The sequence below is a fragment of the Motacilla alba genome, chromosome 2 (genome assembly GCF_015832195.1).
Source record: "Motacilla alba alba isolate MOTALB_02 chromosome 2, Motacilla_alba_V1.0_pri, whole genome shotgun sequence".
NCBI classification, from domain to species: Eukaryota; Metazoa; Chordata; class Aves; order Passeriformes; family Motacillidae; genus Motacilla; species Motacilla alba.
Window position 1 is genome coordinate 48,989,101 of NC_052017.1, and position 17,650 is coordinate 49,006,750.

Genomic DNA, 17,650 nt, shown 5'->3' on the forward strand with positions numbered 1-17,650 from the left:
TGGCTTGTATTTCTGTGATTCTGTTCAAGAAGGACAAACAAACATTTCTTTTGGTTTTTTTCAGCTGAAAATGGAGAAGGCTTCCATATAATTCTGAAGTGACATCACACACTTGCTAGACTGATACTCCAACACAGAATGAAGTCCTGCCTAAAGGCTATGAAGATCATCCAAAACCTTAGGATCTAACTTCACTGTATAAGATGTTTCATATTGAAAACACAAAATGACCTTTCTAATGAGCTGTTTGATAGGTGAACTTTCTTATCACTGCCATAGCTAAGTGTCCTCATGAGAGGTATAATGCCATGACAGCTTCTGTACAGGCATGGAAGACAATGTAAGCAAAGGTGCTTGCCCTTCACTGAAATAAGGCAAACTATGGCCAGTAGATACAGTTTATAGAAGCGAAGCAGTGCTGCTTTTCTATTACCTGTATCCAGTTGGAGATGAATGTACACTTATTTTGGGGCATTTACCTTTCTGTGCCAGTTTGTCTATTACGTGCTTGTACCTTACGCTGGTTTTATTTTTTGATGTTAGCAGAGCACATGCTAATCTGTGTGGAGATGAGTAGTTAAGGTGATAGTGATCAGGTTGTCAGGTCTTTGAGAGTAAAGCTGTCAAAACAGCTTCCCGTGTAAATTGTGTATAAGAGTGTATGTAAGAAGTGTAAATGCCAGAACAGGGCTTTTAAGAAGCCCTAGACAGATGCAATATATGCATGCAGCAAACTGCATTATCAATAGTACCTTATTGGAGGGATTAATATAAATCCTATGGGGTACCAAGTAATTGTGTTTTGCTTTAATGAATTTAATGGAAAAGAATTGCCTATGCATCCTTTATGTTTAGTTTCCTAGGTTCTCTGCAGAGCACTGCTGCAGTTTAACTCTTTGCTTGTAAAATTGTGGGTTTAAAAATACTGGCAGTCAGAAGTGGGGTTTTCAGTGGAATTATGCAGATGAGGGAAGATGACCCACTGGCACCACAGGGCTGTCATAGCTTTCAGCAGCATCGAATAAATTGCTTGAGAAACACTAAATACACACCCTGTAAGTTTCCTTCCCAGCTCCTATTCTGGACAAATCTCTTCTTACCTTTTCAGTTGACCTTCCTGCACCCTCCATCCATCCATACTGTACACCTGTTACAGTGCCTCTTCCACATGACCAAATACTTCCTTTTCTCTGAAACAGGCAATGTGCTTTCTTGGCATTTTGGATGTGTCTTGTAAAGTCATGGCACAGCATTTCCTAGGCTAACATTAAGTTTCAATTGGTCAGGTACTTAGAGAGGAGTATTTCCAGAGGTATTAAGCAACAGTTTCAGAGCTGTTATTCTGTGCCTTTGGAAAGTTCCAACTTGATCTCTGGCTTAAAAGCTTGGGAATAGTTTGCTTTTTATGCTGCGGTGTTCTGTGTAAACCAATACTACAGCATGTAAAAAAGCAACTTTGAATTTTTAATTTCCCTTCCATAACTGGCTCAAGTGCTTAGCAGAAAAGCTTCAGAAAGCTGTAGCATTTTGAAAATTTAAATTCATCAAACCTAGAGTTTTTTTCCTATTTTTGGTTGGGTTGTTTTTTTTTCTGCACTGAAAGTAAAATTTTATGTACTTAAACATTTCTGCCTATAAGTTGTTCATCTTTGGGAATTGTTTGGTCCTAGTATTTTCCTGAACTGACACTCGTGTCTTTTTAGCTCACACCATATTCAAATCCAAATGTTTTATAAAAGTGGAAAAATCCTTGATTGGAAAGTATCCAAATATCTAATTTTAAAGAATATTGAAAGTTGTACAGTAGTTTGTCCAGCTCACTTGAAATTGGAATTAAATTATGGCACCAGCAAATGGCTTTTGTTTTTTAATAAGATGTACACATTTCAATTTAAGTATAATAAATGTTTTTCAATAATTTTGTAAATGTGCTTTTCTTTTTGTTTACTTCTTTTTTCCCACACCCACAGTAGAGACAGTCCATTGTTAAGATTTAGATGAATTGCAAGACCTGCCCTAGCGAGAATCGTAGTTCAAGGTAAGGAAGGGAAGTAAACCAGCCCTGCAGTATATTCTGCACACAGTGCATTCAGATGGATCTTCTGCTTCTGGTAGAAATCTTGCTTAGATTTGAAATAATTCCAACAACTTCAAGTTTGACATCAGCTGATTGTTTATTTAAGTGTCCTATATCAGAGTAGGTTCCATTTGTTTTTGTACATCTTCAATGCAATAGACTTACAAGGTTCATTATGGTCTTAAAAAAAAAAAAAAAAGAGCCAACAAAAGGCAACACATATTGACATTGGTACCAATGACTGCCCTGGTTCAGTTGAGAATAAAATCTAGTTAAAACTCTCATTAGACCAGCAGTGTCTGAATGGAACTCTCACGTATGATTGTAACAGCACTCCACTACTGTGCAAAAGAAGCCCAGATTGGCTTACTTTGTACTAGTAAAGAAATCCATGTACTGTAGTCTAAGCTGTAATTTAACCCCAAAGCTGAGGTCTTAATTTACTGTCCCCATCCTCTGTGAGTCCACACAACCCAGCCATTGCTGGCCACAGAAGTTCATGTTCACACTCACTCCTTAGAAGTTGTTTAAAACTTGCAGGGGGGAAATGGCAGTACTCTCCAGTAGTAGCTTTGCCAACTGCTTTTTAATTTTCAGTAAACACAGGCCCTGAACTCTTAAAACACACACACACACAGTCAAACTTACACAAAAAAAGCTTTCTGAATTGTCAAGTAGTTTCTCTCAGATAGTTAAATTGCTTAATATAAAAAGTTCATCTACTCATCTAGCACTGAAAAACTAAAGATGAAAGCATGGCCTTAAGAGTTAATACACAGATTTTTCTCATCATTATTATTATCATTCAGAAGCTGACAGCTTCTTAACCAAATGTGAAGAGTTTGGCTTTCAACATTTGAAAACCACAGGTTTGGTATGGTTCAACTCCTGCCTACAGACTGATCAGACCATATGCTTGTCCCTAAAATGGGTGGGCCAAACTGAATTCCTTGCTCCATCCTGTCTTCTGTAGCTGAACCTGTTTTCCATTCATCTGTAGAAAAGCATGTGTGCTACACCCCTCCTCCTGGAAGTGCTGCATCCTTTCCTTCCACCCTGCAGTGGTCCCGGAGGACGCGGGGATGGCGTTAGCGAAAGCACCATGATGGCTGTGGCAGCAGGGACAGCAGAGTGCACAGGCTCTACCACAGTGCATTTCTTACCCCCGTTCAAGGCCGATGGCATCGGGCAGAACGTGCATTGGCGCCAGGCAAGCTTTGTACCAGCAGAGTTCAACTGAACCAAGTCCAAAAACTTGGGTAGTAGTTCTAGTTCTATGGGTAACTCGAGGTACTACCTTACCTCTTGACATTACCTATTATGTCCCGTTACATAATTAAATATGAAGCTGAATCATGAAAAAGAACAAGCTGCTGTTTTACTGTAAGAGCTTATGATTACTTTGCATTTTTTGGTCAACATCTGCTAAAGCTGATTTGTCCTTAAAACCTGATACTTGATCTGTGGTGTATATTACAGAACAGCAGGCTCAGTTCCTTGGCGTGGCAGCCCCAAGCCCCACGGTACAGCACAAGTTCACACCAAGTAGTGCTGACAAATGCAAATTAACTTCCAAGTTTTGTGAACTTCCACCAAGTAGCTGCTACGCCGCAATGCCCACGCATTTGACACGGTACCGCACTTCTCATGCCAACAGAAGGAAGGAGTTACTAATACAAACCAAAGCATCACCAACTTAATCCACAGCTGCACATTACGTTAAGATTTTTACCTGGAAAAAAAAAAAACGCTTTTCTTGTCACAAAACTGGATGACCAAACACCACCATTAGGACTTGTCAGGAAACCGACTCCTTCCGCTGACTTGCCGTCCCATTCTTCAACAACAACATTTTCTGTGTGGCTGCACTCACTGTCAGAGGATAATGCAGCATCTGCAGAGGCGCTGTCCGCTCCCTCCGACCGACGGAGGGGGTGTTACTGGAGCAAAGTAAGCATGAACTTTCACGTGAGGTAGATGAGCCTGTGGGTGAAAAGGCTGCATTATAATGGGAGAGAAAGAACAGAATTGGAAAGAGAAGCAGCACACCTCAACTGCTGTGCCAGCAAGTGCCATCTCATTAAGGTCAGTTAGCTATGAAGAAAGCATCTATACAGTGGATACCGGCCAAGCTGTCGATGACCCATCCAGCTAAGGCACACCAGTGCCCAGTGTCTGGGCACTCAGCCTGCACAGGGCTCCCTCTGGTTCCCCAACCAAGCACTGATGAGCCCAGACAGCTCCGCACCAAGAGAGACACATGTTTTGCTGCAGGGGTGAGAGGGGTGGACCCTGGCTACTGAGGAACAACTCTGAACCTTGTCTACCATATTTCTGCTGCTGTTCTCATCCTGGAAAGCAGGATGAAATAATATTGTGCTTCTGTCTTCAATTTGAGTCACTATCAGGGATGATCTTTCCAGTTGCAAAAGTGTTTGGATGCAAATTTGGGATACGAAGCTGCAGACAAGTTTAACTTCAAGGCTAAAACGCTGCCTCCACAATGCAGGTGGTCCCTGACCTAATGGGTGAGATACTCAGGGAAAAGGTTTGGAGCTGGATTCCAGGGCCTGAGTGCCCTACAGCCCATCAACTGAAATATCCATGCAGATGTTTTACTATTGGCTCTGTGTATTAACATATTTAGGATTTAGAATGCCACTACACCATCCTAAAAACAGAGGTCTCTACTTGAAAAAAATACAGAAGGAAGAAGATAAGAGCTTATCATTCCAACAGCAAAATGTCACGAGTTAGAACTGACAATTATTGCTGTTCATAGAGGGAAGTTACACACATGGGGACCTAACAGAAGGACAGTAGGACAGTTTATCCAGTCTTCCATGCCTGGGACACCTGTAGGACTCCTACAGTCTCAAGCAGCACAACAGCTCTGGCTTTTCCATGGGAACAAGCCAGGAAACACATACTCTGATCCGTTTGATTCCAGCTCGTGTGACTTGCTGACAATCATACAGCTCAATTCTCTCCAGGTTGTGGCAGTTCTCCAGGTGTTCCAGAGTCACGTCCGTGATGAGGAGACAGTTATCGAGCTCCAGCACCTGGAGCCTCTCGTGCCCACACGTGCTGTTGCTCAGATGAAGAATCCCATCATCAGTGATCAGTTCACAGTGAGATAAGCTCTACAACAGAAAGGCAAACAATTAACAACATCCTTCAGTCCTAAGTTACTTGAGCCTCTGGACATCAGAATTCCTCTTCAACCTCCTTTACTCCAGTGGTTAAATAGCTACAAATAATACACAGCTGAAACCCATAAGAGTAAAAAAAGAAACTGCTTTACTTAACAAAATGGCTGTACTTTATTTTAACTTTGCTTCCAAACAAGCTGAGTCCCAAAACACATCACTGGCAAAACTCCTCAGGCCCCTTTGCTCTCTATGAATGTGGGAATTCTTTTCCAATTGTCCCACACAGTGCAAACAGCACTGTGCCAGAAACAACTTTAAAGGATGATTGAGAACATAGGGGAATAGATGAGTATCTGCTCAGGGGTTACTGTTTCACAGCTGCCATGTTCTCACACATACACCAGGACCAAGCCTGTGCAAGTCCACACAGATGGAGAACAATCACAATAGACTGGTTTGCCAAATAATGATTTCAAAGAAAAACAAGCCATGAACATTTGGCACCTCAGGCTGTACAGACAAGGAGCAATAAACATCTCGTACAGCTGCAGGAGCAGTCTTTTCTGCAACAGTCAGCATAATAAACCAAAAAAATCTGCTCCTCTTCAGCATATTTTTTTACTCCCTTGAATTTGAAGAACATGGAAAATGATGTTGCATCTTGGGCAGTGGCACCACATAAAGCACTCTCCTCGTCTCTTTAGGGAATTCATGACTTTTGGAGAAGCACGGATGATGACAACAACAGGAAACAGACATTCCTCAGAGGCAGCTTAAAAGACCACTCTTCGTCACTACTGAAATGAATGCTCTCAAGTCTTCCCCAGTGAAATGTGCAGGATTTGTGAACTCTTCTCCTCTTGCCCTGGGCTCTGAGCTAGCGCCTTGCTTTGTGCTCAGCCCTGTGTTCTGCCTGTACTTGTACCTAAGTCTAACAGTGCTTGGTTCTGAAGTAGCATTTCCTTGCCCCAAGTTGTTTTTTTCAGACAGCAACTGATGAAGAAACTCTTGCAGCAGTCCAAAAGCACTTTTCAACTCAGAGCAAGCAAACAGCAGTGCTCAAAAGGACTTCTTGCCAATCTCCCAACTCTAACATGTAACTTTTCCCCTCTCTGGGTACAACACATCTTTTCATTCCAGCCTTCCTGGGCAACCTGGGGACTTCCGACCTTACTTCACCTCAGCTACAGCCATGAGCCTTTCCTTCCTGCTACCACACACATGGGGTCTGTCCTGCTCTTTGAAACAATTTGCCCTCAACATTTTTTGCCTTTGCTCTACAGAATGAACAGGGAACCCGAGAAAAGGTGGGAGACAGGTCTGCATCTCCCCTGGAGTCTGAGAGGAGCCACCTCAGCAGCTTTCCTTCAGCTCCAGCTGGTCCAATTTTACACTCCCAAGTGTGAGCACCTGGCAGGGACTCCAAGCAACACCACGAGGGCAAACTGTCTCCAAAAGACAGCAGAAATGAAGTGCTTGTCCCTACCAACAGTGTTTTAACTCCTGACACCCATTCAGGTAGTCTCTCAAGTCTTCAAACACATCAGCTCTCTCCTGTATCTCCTTTCTCTGTGTACTGTGCTCTGAGCACTTGGCTTGGCTCAGAGCCTGGGGACAATCAGCAGCTGCAGGGTTAACCAACGTTCATAGCAGACCTGCTGTTCCAAGGAAGAACAGGAGGTTGTGTGAAACTGTTGGCTAATTAGGAGTGTTCCATGCCAGGAAGTAAGCAGCTTATAACATCAGCTTTCCTGGGACACGGTATTTGGTACTGCAAGGACAATACAGGATGTACAGCTGAGTTCGCAGAACTTTGTAGAACCAATAAGCCACATTATACACACTTCATAGTAAAGCACAGGATTTTTCTGACTTCCCAAGCCTGCTAAAAAGCATTAATAATGTTGAATTTTACAAATGCAATTGCTTGAAATCTTAAGAACAAAGAGATATGGTCAAATTATTTTTTGTTGTTGTTAATACATACTAAATGCTGTGCATAAATCAAGTATGGCATGACATACTATGAGAAATTCACATGCTGTGAAGAATTCAATTGTCTTCTCATCTTCAGGACTATCACAAGTATTTCACAGTTTCTCTACTAATTTAAATGTACAATTAAATACTTTAACCAGAAATTACTTCTTAAGTGCATTAGGCAATAAAGCACTCTAATACTGAAGACAAATTGTCTATTTCCAGCATCTACTGAGTCTCCAAACATGACAAAAGCAAATTCAAAGTCGATCTCTGCAACGCCAAAATGTTTGTTCGAATTGCAAATACACTAAAGCACAGCTGCAAAGGAATTCACAGGACATTGGAAGCACTGAGATTAGCTCATGCACTGTATTTGGCACCTGCCTGCCTTGTCTTGTCTTTTCCTGGAATTCTCAGCCACCTCTGTTCACACACAATCTCTGAGTATGTATCCTTCCTATTCACAGTTTATATATAAAGATATATATATATATATATATATATATATATATATATATATATATATATATATATATATATATATATATAAATATAGATAAATATATATATATATATACCAAAGAAATCAAGTTTTCTGGTTCCCTTGGAAAAGCTGTGATGCTTTCCCAATGCCACACTTCCCTATGTGTAGGCAAACACACAAAGGCCAGCAAAGAGGAGCAGGCTCAGAAAAAAATGCTTGGGATTAATGAGGTTTTATGGTATCTCTGTTGAAGCACTGACAGAACTAGTACAAAAGATGTCTTGCAAGAACTGGCTGCAACTGGGATTACAATATAAAAATGTGTCCCACAGAAATGGCTCTACAGTTCCTGACAACTCATTTGGTTTAACATCAAGAATGATGGTTCAGAAATGAAACTGGGCAGTTGATAAGGAAAAATAAAAAAACAACAACATTAAACAGTGAACAAGCTCCTTTTAAAAGCCATGTTTCCTCATGTTGCTACCTTAGTAACACTAAGTAACACTAATCATAACACAATTTAATTAAGGAAGCAGAACACCTTCCTTTAATCCCATCTAAGAACAGATTATAAAGATACTTGTTCTCTCACGCAGGTCTAAGTAGTTATAACAAATCTACACTAAAAGGACAACTGGCCTGAAATACAGGAGCTTCTACTGTAAGAACAATCCAGCAATTTTCAAGTACCTTGACTGAAGAACAAAAAAATTTATATTACATCAAATTGAGTTTGATGATCTGAAAGATCTAAGATACCACTCCCTAGAAAAGAGTTCTTTGAAATCCAGTAAGCAGGGTACCCCACTCTCAATCCTCTCCAATTATGTTCAAAAGTCGAGTCCAAGGAAACCTTCCATAATTTATTATGTAAATGTAACAAAGTGCTTGGAAAAAAGTGCTTGCATGCAAAACTCCTTACAGAGCGATTACATTTATCTTCTCTGGGTGGTTTTGTTTATTCAATATTTGATGTGAAGTGCCATACTTCCTAAGAAAACCATTACTGAACACTTGAGAATATCCATAAAGGATCTAAGTGCTTTAAGTTAAATCAAATATATAAGGAATCAAATATGAAGGATGTTAACCATAAAATAAAAGCATTCTGGTTTTTACTCACTGATTTGGTAACATTTTTTTAATCATACAATGTATATAAATATTTTAGGAGTAATGTGCTGCTTTTGGAATACTTATGAAACTTGCACATATTTTGCACAGTGTCACTGTACATCAGGAATTATTTCTAGACATGGAGTGAACAGCCTGGGCTTGTACTGCAGGAATTGTCCCTGTGTGTCATGCCAGGGGGAGCACCACAGACCAGGAGTTACACTCACCAATGCTTGAAGCTTAGGACAGTGTATGGAAAGTTGTATCAATGTGCTGTCAGTTATCTGGGAATAAAAGAAACCAAACATCAGCCATAAGCAACAGACAGCAGGAGAGGCAACCCTTCAATAAGGTACCTCTTTCTCTACCAGATGAGGGTTCTGCTATTTCTGGAAAACAACTCATCACCTGTTACTCTCCAAGTATTTCCCTGTATAGAATTTCCCAATAATTATTTTTACTTCCCACCATAAACACAACACTATTTATAAAAAGCAAAGTACATCTAGACAAAGGTGTTGATGTATTGCATTCTTACACTGGACATTCAATATTCCTTTTCATATTAAATCTCACCAAAACACACTCTTCCAAGTCCATCTTCTCCAGCTCATGGCAATTCTACAATAAACAAAAAATTAACAGATAAACAAAAAAAATGAAATAAAACAACATATAGACATAAAACAATGCACAGAGCTTATAATATGGGACAGCACAGCTTGCAAGAGGAAACTGTGATCTAAATCCCTTAAAATATTTGATCACCATCAAATGACAAAAAAAAAACCTGTTAAAAGAAATAAACAGATGAATTAACAAGCAATACCCCACCTCCCTCTGAAACATCTAAATTTCAGCCCTTCTCCTATGAAGTGAAATGTCTCCTCCTTATCCTGTAAGGTTTGAACAGGACATACCAGTGCTCAGCAGCCCTGCTTCCTTTCCCCCCTCACTCCAAACCCATGGGATTTACAGCCTGTGCACTAAAGCCAGCTCATCTGCACACACACGAATCCAACTTCTGCGTTTATCAGCTGCACCTAACTCAGCTGGAATACACTTAAGCCCATGGCACATTTCTCTATGTTGTCATACATTAGAAAGAAGCCTTAAAACCTAATTTCTTTGCCAATAAATGCTGAAAATATTAAAATGGGGTCTACTTTAAGGGCAGAAGGAAGCTGCACATCACACCTGCACAATTTTCTCAGAGCAACATTCTGAGAGACCCCCAGCAAGCATTCAGAACTGCTTTCAATATCTGATCATGACTATTTCAAGAAGAGGATGTAACCTTGTGACCTTACAGCAGATCACACAGTGCCAAAGCTCGGCTCAATTCCCAATCTGCTTTTTCCAGACAAAAAAAGGTTTAAGAGCAGGCTTGAGGTGACTACCAAGAGCCTGAGGATGTAGTGCTGGACAATCAGAAAACCACTCTGTTTAACCACTGTGGCTACCAAAAAAACCCCACCCTTTTCATTCACATTAAATATCAGCAGCATAAATCCCATTTACAGAGTGTAATTTTCATGTTCAGATTTCCTAACCAGCAAACACCCAAGTCTAACATGAAGCATTTGACACCACCAAGATGCTGTACATATTTACAGTGTGAACCAGGGCACAAGTGCTTATAGTTTATAATGTATAATGGAAGTGATCTGTAATTTAAAGTTATCTTCAGAACAATCAATTATATGCTGATTTTTTTGATGTGAATATCACAAGGGTGTGTGCCATCAATATAGGGGAAATTTAGCTAGAATACATAACATGAGTTTAGAATTTTGTTAAGTGTAATAAACACAACTGAAACAAATGAAAAATGAGAGGAAAAAAGTGAAAAATGCAATGATAGATGGCAAATTAGATCAAGTTGCAGATCTAAGTATAATCCAGAAATGAAATAAATTTTTAGTCCCCTCCTCCACTGGCTTCTTTCTACTTTAATTTTCCTCTTCTCATATTGCTTCCCAGCAGGACTACATCAATTCACAGCTGCTCAGCAGCACTGAAAGAGGGCGAGCTGTAACCTTCTGAAATGACCCTTACCCGTGCCAGAAGGGTAAACCCAGCATCTGTGAGATGTGAACATCTTGCAGCTTCCAAAATCCTGGAAAAGTTTTAAATGTTAAAGAAAACATTAACATAGAGAAAAGCAAATGCATTTGAGATACAAATCTGTCTTCTGCAACTTAAAAGTTCTCAACAGTAAAAGTATGTGTATATATACACAAATACACACACACACACACTCTCTCTCCCCTATTTTTACTGTGACTTGCAATTAAAAAGCAGACTTCTAATCCAGTTTATCAGAATATTCTGACAGTCACAGAACATGGAAAAAATATATACACAATTAAGGTTATTTTAACCTCTTGCTTCACTAAATGCCGAGTGACCAAGTTTTCTCATGTGTTATCTTAGGAAAGATATGGGAAAATAAACCCTGAGTTAAGGAAAATGCAGGTGAAGCCTACATCTAAACCCTGTTATCTAAGCACAGGCTGCTGGGAAACCACAAAACTGAGAGCCCCTCAGAGCCACTGCATGAAGCACAGTGAAGCAAATTACCAGAAAGCATGGAGCTAAAAATCTCCAAGCTTGGAGTAAGAACAACAAACTATATCAACACAACCTTAAGGAAAACGACAGTGTTTTGGAAAGATAATTCTAACACTCTTCCAACAGGCACTGGGAAGCAGTACTGACAAAAAAAAACCAACCCAGGAGGTCAACAGCCCCAAACAGCACAACCAGAATGCACAACAGGCCTCCATCCCGTTTGTTGTCTTTGTTTTCTTTGTCCTTTTTTTAAGGAAGACCTTCCTTTGCAGGTGGAGCGAGTATCAAGATGAATAAGGCGAAACCACAGTGCCATGGGATGAGCAGCACAAAGTAAGCGCAACTCAGCACAGCAACCCACTGCTGCTATACCGGGGCTGGCAGGGAGGAAGCAGGGAAAGAGGGACAAAAGAACTTTTTGTGGCAATACTGAGAAGCCTCCACATCCTTCCACTGGTTTGGGAGGCCATTAGAACACTCTCTCTTTAGAGAAAAAGTGCAAAGGGAAAAGCCACACTGTGCGCATGAATGAGTTACAACCCCACAGAAGTACAGGATGTGGGGCTCTGACTATGACTTTGCTGGATCAGCCTCTTCCAAGCCAAAAGCAAGAGGGCAGCCAAGTTTAGAGCTGAGCAGCCCCACAGGCTTGAAAAGCCACTTTCAGAGTTCCACTCTTCTATCAAGGTTCAGAAGTACGGGGGAAACTCAAGCTAAGTACAAGACAGGCATCTCTTCCCAAATGGATGGTTCTAATACCTCTGGGACTTAGTTTACAGACTTATATTCGGGAATTCTGTGCCCTTCCCTCAAGGGCAGTTAGCAGCCTATCATAAAATACTCTCAGTTACTCTGAAAATTGCCTATGATACCAAATAGGAAGGGGAAAAACAACACCACCACAAAAAAACTTCTACAATTCAGGTCACATTTGTCACCCTTCTAACTCATTTCATCGATTACTTGCTACAAACCCCATTGCATTACATGGCTGACTTTAAAAGGGGGTGGAGAGGCAATGACATCTGCAATGATACCCAAAATAGTGAGTATGCTACTTCCTGCACACCCAGTTGAAAAGACAACTATAGAAACAGAGGAATAAGAAACCAGAAGATAAGCAGCTCTAGCTGTCCTGAAATTGAGTGTGCAGACAGGGCAGGAGAATGGGGAGTGAGCTGCAATCACACATGCTGCATTAATCAGGCCTTAGAATGAAAAAAACGGGTGGGATGGCATTGGGTAGCATGGAAATAATGAGCAAAGTTCTAATTTTTGCCTTTGTTTTAGTGATTGTGCTTAAATACAGAGGGCTCTTCTTTTTTCCTGTTACAGCTGACATGAATTTCCCACCCAGTGACTTGTGAAAATCTACCTAACATAGGAGCTGATGAGGGAAAATGATTCAAAGGGGATTCTCCACTCTTATGAAGAAATGTTCTCTGAGTCAGACTCAGAGTTGCATTCATTGCCTACAGCTGCTTTTTGGGCACACCTGGAATGTCTCTGCACTCAGCACCTCCCTACTCCTGTGGAATTAGCAGCTGGTGGGGCTGAAAGGAATATGATCCTAACTTTCACAGTCCCACCCAGACAAAGGCATTCATGGTTCACAGGTGCTTTTCTTGACAAAATACCTGCAAGTATTATAGGATTAAAGAGTGCTAATAAAGAAAAAAAAAAGAGATGGTACCAAGCCCCTGAAAGAGCAAATGTAAAGAGGGATGACAAGACATCTGTATGTTGATGTGAGATAAGAAATACAGCTGAAGGGTCTGCTGAAAGCTTGGCCTAAGTTTCTGTCCAAGGAGATATTTGTGACTGGTAACAACTGAATCAGGGAAATGCAGCAGTATCAGGGAAAGCAGCATAGGAGGACATTCAAGATCCTGAAGTGAAGTGAGAGTAGCACAGCACAGAAAATACTCAAAAATTTCCTGACAGGGTCAGCAAGTTCAGCAGAGTTTTCTTTCACACTCAACACTGAAATATTCAGAAGGTACAGAATAAGGGTGGAATTACACTTCCCTTTGATTTCCAACACAAGTTTTATCAAGCACTTTCCATCCACGGTCCCAAAAGTCTAGCTGTAACCAGCTGCATCCTCTGTCCTTCCAATGCGCAGTAATCCTCAGCAGCAATCACTGCAAAGGGTCATCTTCTTTCCCTGTGTTGCTCCTCCTTACAGGAGCAGAGCAGCGGACGCCTTCCCCCTCGTGGCTGACAGTTTTCTTACTGAAGCTGAAACAATTCCTGCTGCACTTGTACTGCCCTTGGAAAGAACTGCACAACTAGCAGCAGTTTAGACCTCCTTTTATTGCCCATCTGAGATGCTAATTGAGAAAACAAGAGAAATGGTGGCAAAAGACCAGCAGTAACAGCACAGCTTTCTAGGGAACTCCAGTAAGTTTGCCAAAAGGCTCCTAAGCTCCTAATAAATATGAACAGGGACACAAAGGGGACTGTCAGCCTGGAATTGTCTTAAGGACAGGTTTTTTACAGTAACAAAAGCTCTTTTTCACCCATTCAGCTAAAGGAACACTGTGTGTCAGCATATGGTACACTGGAATTTGAATGCAGCATCCCCTAATTTTTACAGACTACTCATTCCTCCACTGTCTGTGATTTAAGGATAACAAGTTCTGACTCCTGCACGTTCCTGTCATAAATGGCCATTTGTCATCCAAAAATCTTTTTATTTAATCTACATTAAAATTAGAAGTATTATCTGTCTCTACAATATGTCTCCATAACCAGGGAGCTGCCACATAACTGAGCTTTGGTTTTAAAGCACACCATAACAAATTACACCAATGTGGAAGCTTATATTATTTTTAAGTGATAAGTCCCTATTGTTCAAAACATCTCATAAATATCAGTCCATGCTTGCAAAGACATGAGCACACTTTATTTCAGAGTTTAAGAACACCAGGCTGTACTGCAGAGCATATTAAAAGCACTTATTATAATAAAATCTTTAAATATAATAGTCAGATATAATTTAGCTATTTTTTAAGAAAAATGACTGCAGAAAACCACATCACAGTACAAACATCAAAAGACACAACACAACCACAAATCTTCTTAGCTTTTAAAAAAGTAATGGGCTTTATATCTTCTTTTTTTCTTGCTTGTAGTTAGTACCTAAAATATTTAGCTAGAAGCACAGAATTGAACTGCTGGGTTCAGCACATCTTATTTGCTATATATTAAGTCTTGTTTTTCTGATATACAGGGAACTACATTAATATGAAGCTACAGAGGACCAGCCCTCAAGTTTATGTACCTAATGTTTTGGTTGCAAATGCAGCTCATCTTCCGAAGTGAATTTCTTAGATCAGGCCAGTAAGAACATGACATACAACACACTCAACACATACTCACTTCAGCCTTGGACAGTTCAGACCCAGTGCTGTGAGAGAAGCATCTGTCAGGTTGCTACAGCCTGAAACACAGAGTGACTGCAGTCTATGGCATCCTCTACAGATTTTCACAATGCCTTCATCTGAAATTTGCTGCAACACAGAAGAAGCTTGAAGTTACTTCCTTATCAAGTAATCAGCCAAGAACAAAACTCAGGACACTGCCAACGAACTGCTACTGTCACACTGTATATAACCAAGGCAACCCAGATTTTCAACCAAAAAATACAGCCAGGAAACCACATACAAAGATAACACTGAAGATAATCAATATTTACAATTCCTACTTAACTACGTATTTTTCCATAGACCTTAAGTTCTACTCTAAGGCAGTCTGAATCACAAAGTGAGTTATTTGTGGTTGTCTTCCTCTTTCACTTTGCTTTTTATTTTATAATTTTTCACTTTTTTAAAAATTGTGCTCACTTCTAATATATTGGTGGGATCCAGGTCTTCTGTTCCAGTGACTGTGTAAGTTTGGGAACAATGCAAAAGAGATTTCAAAGCCTCACAGCAGGAGAGCTAACTACCTAATTTGCCCTGGTAGAACCCAAGGGCAAAACCCTTCACCTTCTGATAATTTTTGAAGAAAGAGTTACAGAGAAACAATTACACATAATCCATTTTTTACAGAAGGTAAGTGTAAAAGCCAGATTTGCCTACCCTATACACAGCTCTTTAGATGAAAAATTTAACTCAAAAGACGACTTTTAACTTCTCAAAAATATTTTGTAGTAGATATTCTGCAAGGAGTAACTCCAAATTTAGAATATGAATAAATAAGTTTTCCCTCTGAAACAGGAACTATAAGATAGCCCCATTGCAGCTGCACACAAAATAGCAACAGCACTGGATTACTCTGTGTGTGTAAATAAGATTTTGTTTACAAGTCTTCTATTCTGAGGAAAGCTCTCTGTCCTCCTCCTCCTAACACTATGAATTTAATTTCTCTGCTGTGTGGAACAGGTTGTTTTATTTCCTGGCTTAATGATACTCTTGCAAAAATGGCAAAGACCTCCACTGAATTTTTAACAGAAAGCCTTGTATAAGCCCCTCATTTGAGTATGCTCACACAACTGTAGCATATTTCTGATGCTATTACCACAAAAATAACCATTCCTGGATGAAAACAGGATGAGAAATAGCAGTAGCTCGGCACAAAGGGAGATTACTCTATGCTTCTCCCTCCCCAATCCAGCACTTTTTAATATCAGAAGTTTAGACTTTGCAGCTAATTCAGTCACATTATTATTAGCATAAAATTACAAGTCTTGTTTTCTTTTTGGGGATCCAGAAGGATTTGTATAATCTACAGGTAAGAAGATAAGTTTTGGAGTTCTGTCCAAATCAGTCAGGTACTTCTGGATTTGACTCTCCAAAACCATGTCATTTTCTGGAACTGTTCTTTTTGCTTTGAGAAATACACATGATGCTGTTACTGGAAAAAGGGATGGCTTTGAAGGCAAGGACTATGTAATTTTATGCGCTGTAACAAGCCCTCAAGTCATATATGAAAATTTTCCACTCTGAAATTGCTTGTGATTTCAATGCCCATATCACTGTCAGGAAAGAAAAGTGTTTGAAAAATGCCTGCAAGTCCCTGCAAGTTTCTAAAATCTTTCTCTGAGATGGTACCTTTCAGATGTGCAGTTTCCAAAGCTAATACAAGTTCATTCCACAGCTGCTGGAGCTGGCCTGGCATTTTACAGGGCCCATAAAACAGAGTCACTAGAATCACAGTGGGGGGTCATATAAAGCACAAGGACACCTGCTGTGTAAAAACCCCTTTGATCAAATGGAGCCTGGATGCTTCTGGAAGCATGCTTCCAAGCCATAGCAAGCAGGACACATCTCCAGTGAAATACAGCTTTAAAGCACATGTAATTAGGTAGGACACACAGACTAGCAACTCAGAAAACTCAAAGAGAAAAATACTTTCCCTCGAGAGGATTTTTTGTTTGTACTAAATTACAACAGACATCCTAACCAAAGGAAAGCTCTGGTGCACTTCTGTGCCAATGCCACTGTTAAGTGGGAGAGATAAGAACTGATTATCATCCACCTGCTTGAAATCCTTCCATAAAAAGTCAGAAAAGGCTGGCCTTGATATATCTCATTAGTCTCAGGCAAAACACAACAGAAAAAGAACTTGAGAGAAGGGCAGCAAAAGGAAGAGCAAAAGGGGAGGAAATTATGTACTGGCTTTATTTAAGTGTGGTTCTGACCAAAAGAAGGAATTTCACTGCCATTCTCTTTAAGTGCCCAGCTTCAGTGGGCACCTACACTGAGCCTGAAAAATTCTTCCACTAAACATCAGTATCATGGAAGCTCAAGCTTTGTATTCTTATTGTTCTTATTTTCTGAAATTTTAATATAACTTTAAATAACCCTAACACTCAAAAATACTTAACACTTCAAAGAAATGCATTAGGTTCAATATTAACAAAAAACATTCGCATGCCACATTCATTCTAGAACAATCTGTAAAACAGATTTGAAAGCTTTGCAGGTTTTTATGATACCTTCTAGCAATAAAACTAGAAAACTTTTCAAAACCAACCAAACAAAAATATAATTTCATTATTCAACTCTGCATGACTGAAACACTGAAATTCTAATTGATTTCAATATATTTTAAGGCTTATTTGCAGGGAAAGAATGACTACATATATTGAAAATCTAAAAGAAGGCCGTTCCCATTCCTGAAAAGTCACATCAGAAACAATGAAGAAGCCAATATAAACCAGAGCAAAGAAAATTTGTGTTCTCTAAGTAGAATTACAAGTACATGAATGATTCCCAGTCATTTCATGACTAATGAATGTGTTCTCCATTAATA

The 17,650-nt window shown here is 39.9% G+C and overlaps 2 protein-coding genes across 7 annotated transcripts in view; one reads left to right on the top strand and one right to left on the bottom strand.

Moving 5' to 3' along the window:
* The window catches only part of UBP1 (upstream binding protein 1), a 48,598-nt gene extending 46,322 nt beyond the window's left edge, over nucleotides 1–2,276 (top strand). For all 5 annotated transcript variants that reach the window (XM_038124355.1, XM_038124363.1, XM_038124385.1 and 2 more), the window contains one exon: nucleotides 65–2,276. In XM_038124355.1, the coding sequence (XP_037980283.1) occupies nucleotides 65–102 (38 nt within the window). In that variant the 3' untranslated portion in view covers nucleotides 103–2,276. The remainder of the gene's footprint in view (nucleotides 1–64) is intronic.
* Nucleotides 2,153–17,650, bottom strand: part of FBXL2 (F-box and leucine rich repeat protein 2) — a 51,388-nt gene continuing 35,890 nt past the window's right edge. For both annotated transcript variants that reach the window (XM_038124409.1, XM_038124419.1), the window contains 6 exons: nucleotides 14,774–14,904; nucleotides 10,874–10,934; nucleotides 9,392–9,436; nucleotides 9,043–9,099; nucleotides 5,008–5,220; nucleotides 2,153–4,060 (listed from right to left, as the gene is read on the bottom strand). In XM_038124409.1, coding sequence (XP_037980337.1) covers nucleotides 3,953–4,060; nucleotides 5,008–5,220; nucleotides 9,043–9,099; nucleotides 9,392–9,436; nucleotides 10,874–10,934; nucleotides 14,774–14,904 — 615 coding nt within the window. In that variant the 3' untranslated portion in view covers nucleotides 2,153–3,952. The remainder of the gene's footprint in view (nucleotides 4,061–5,007; nucleotides 5,221–9,042; nucleotides 9,100–9,391; nucleotides 9,437–10,873; nucleotides 10,935–14,773; nucleotides 14,905–17,650) is intronic.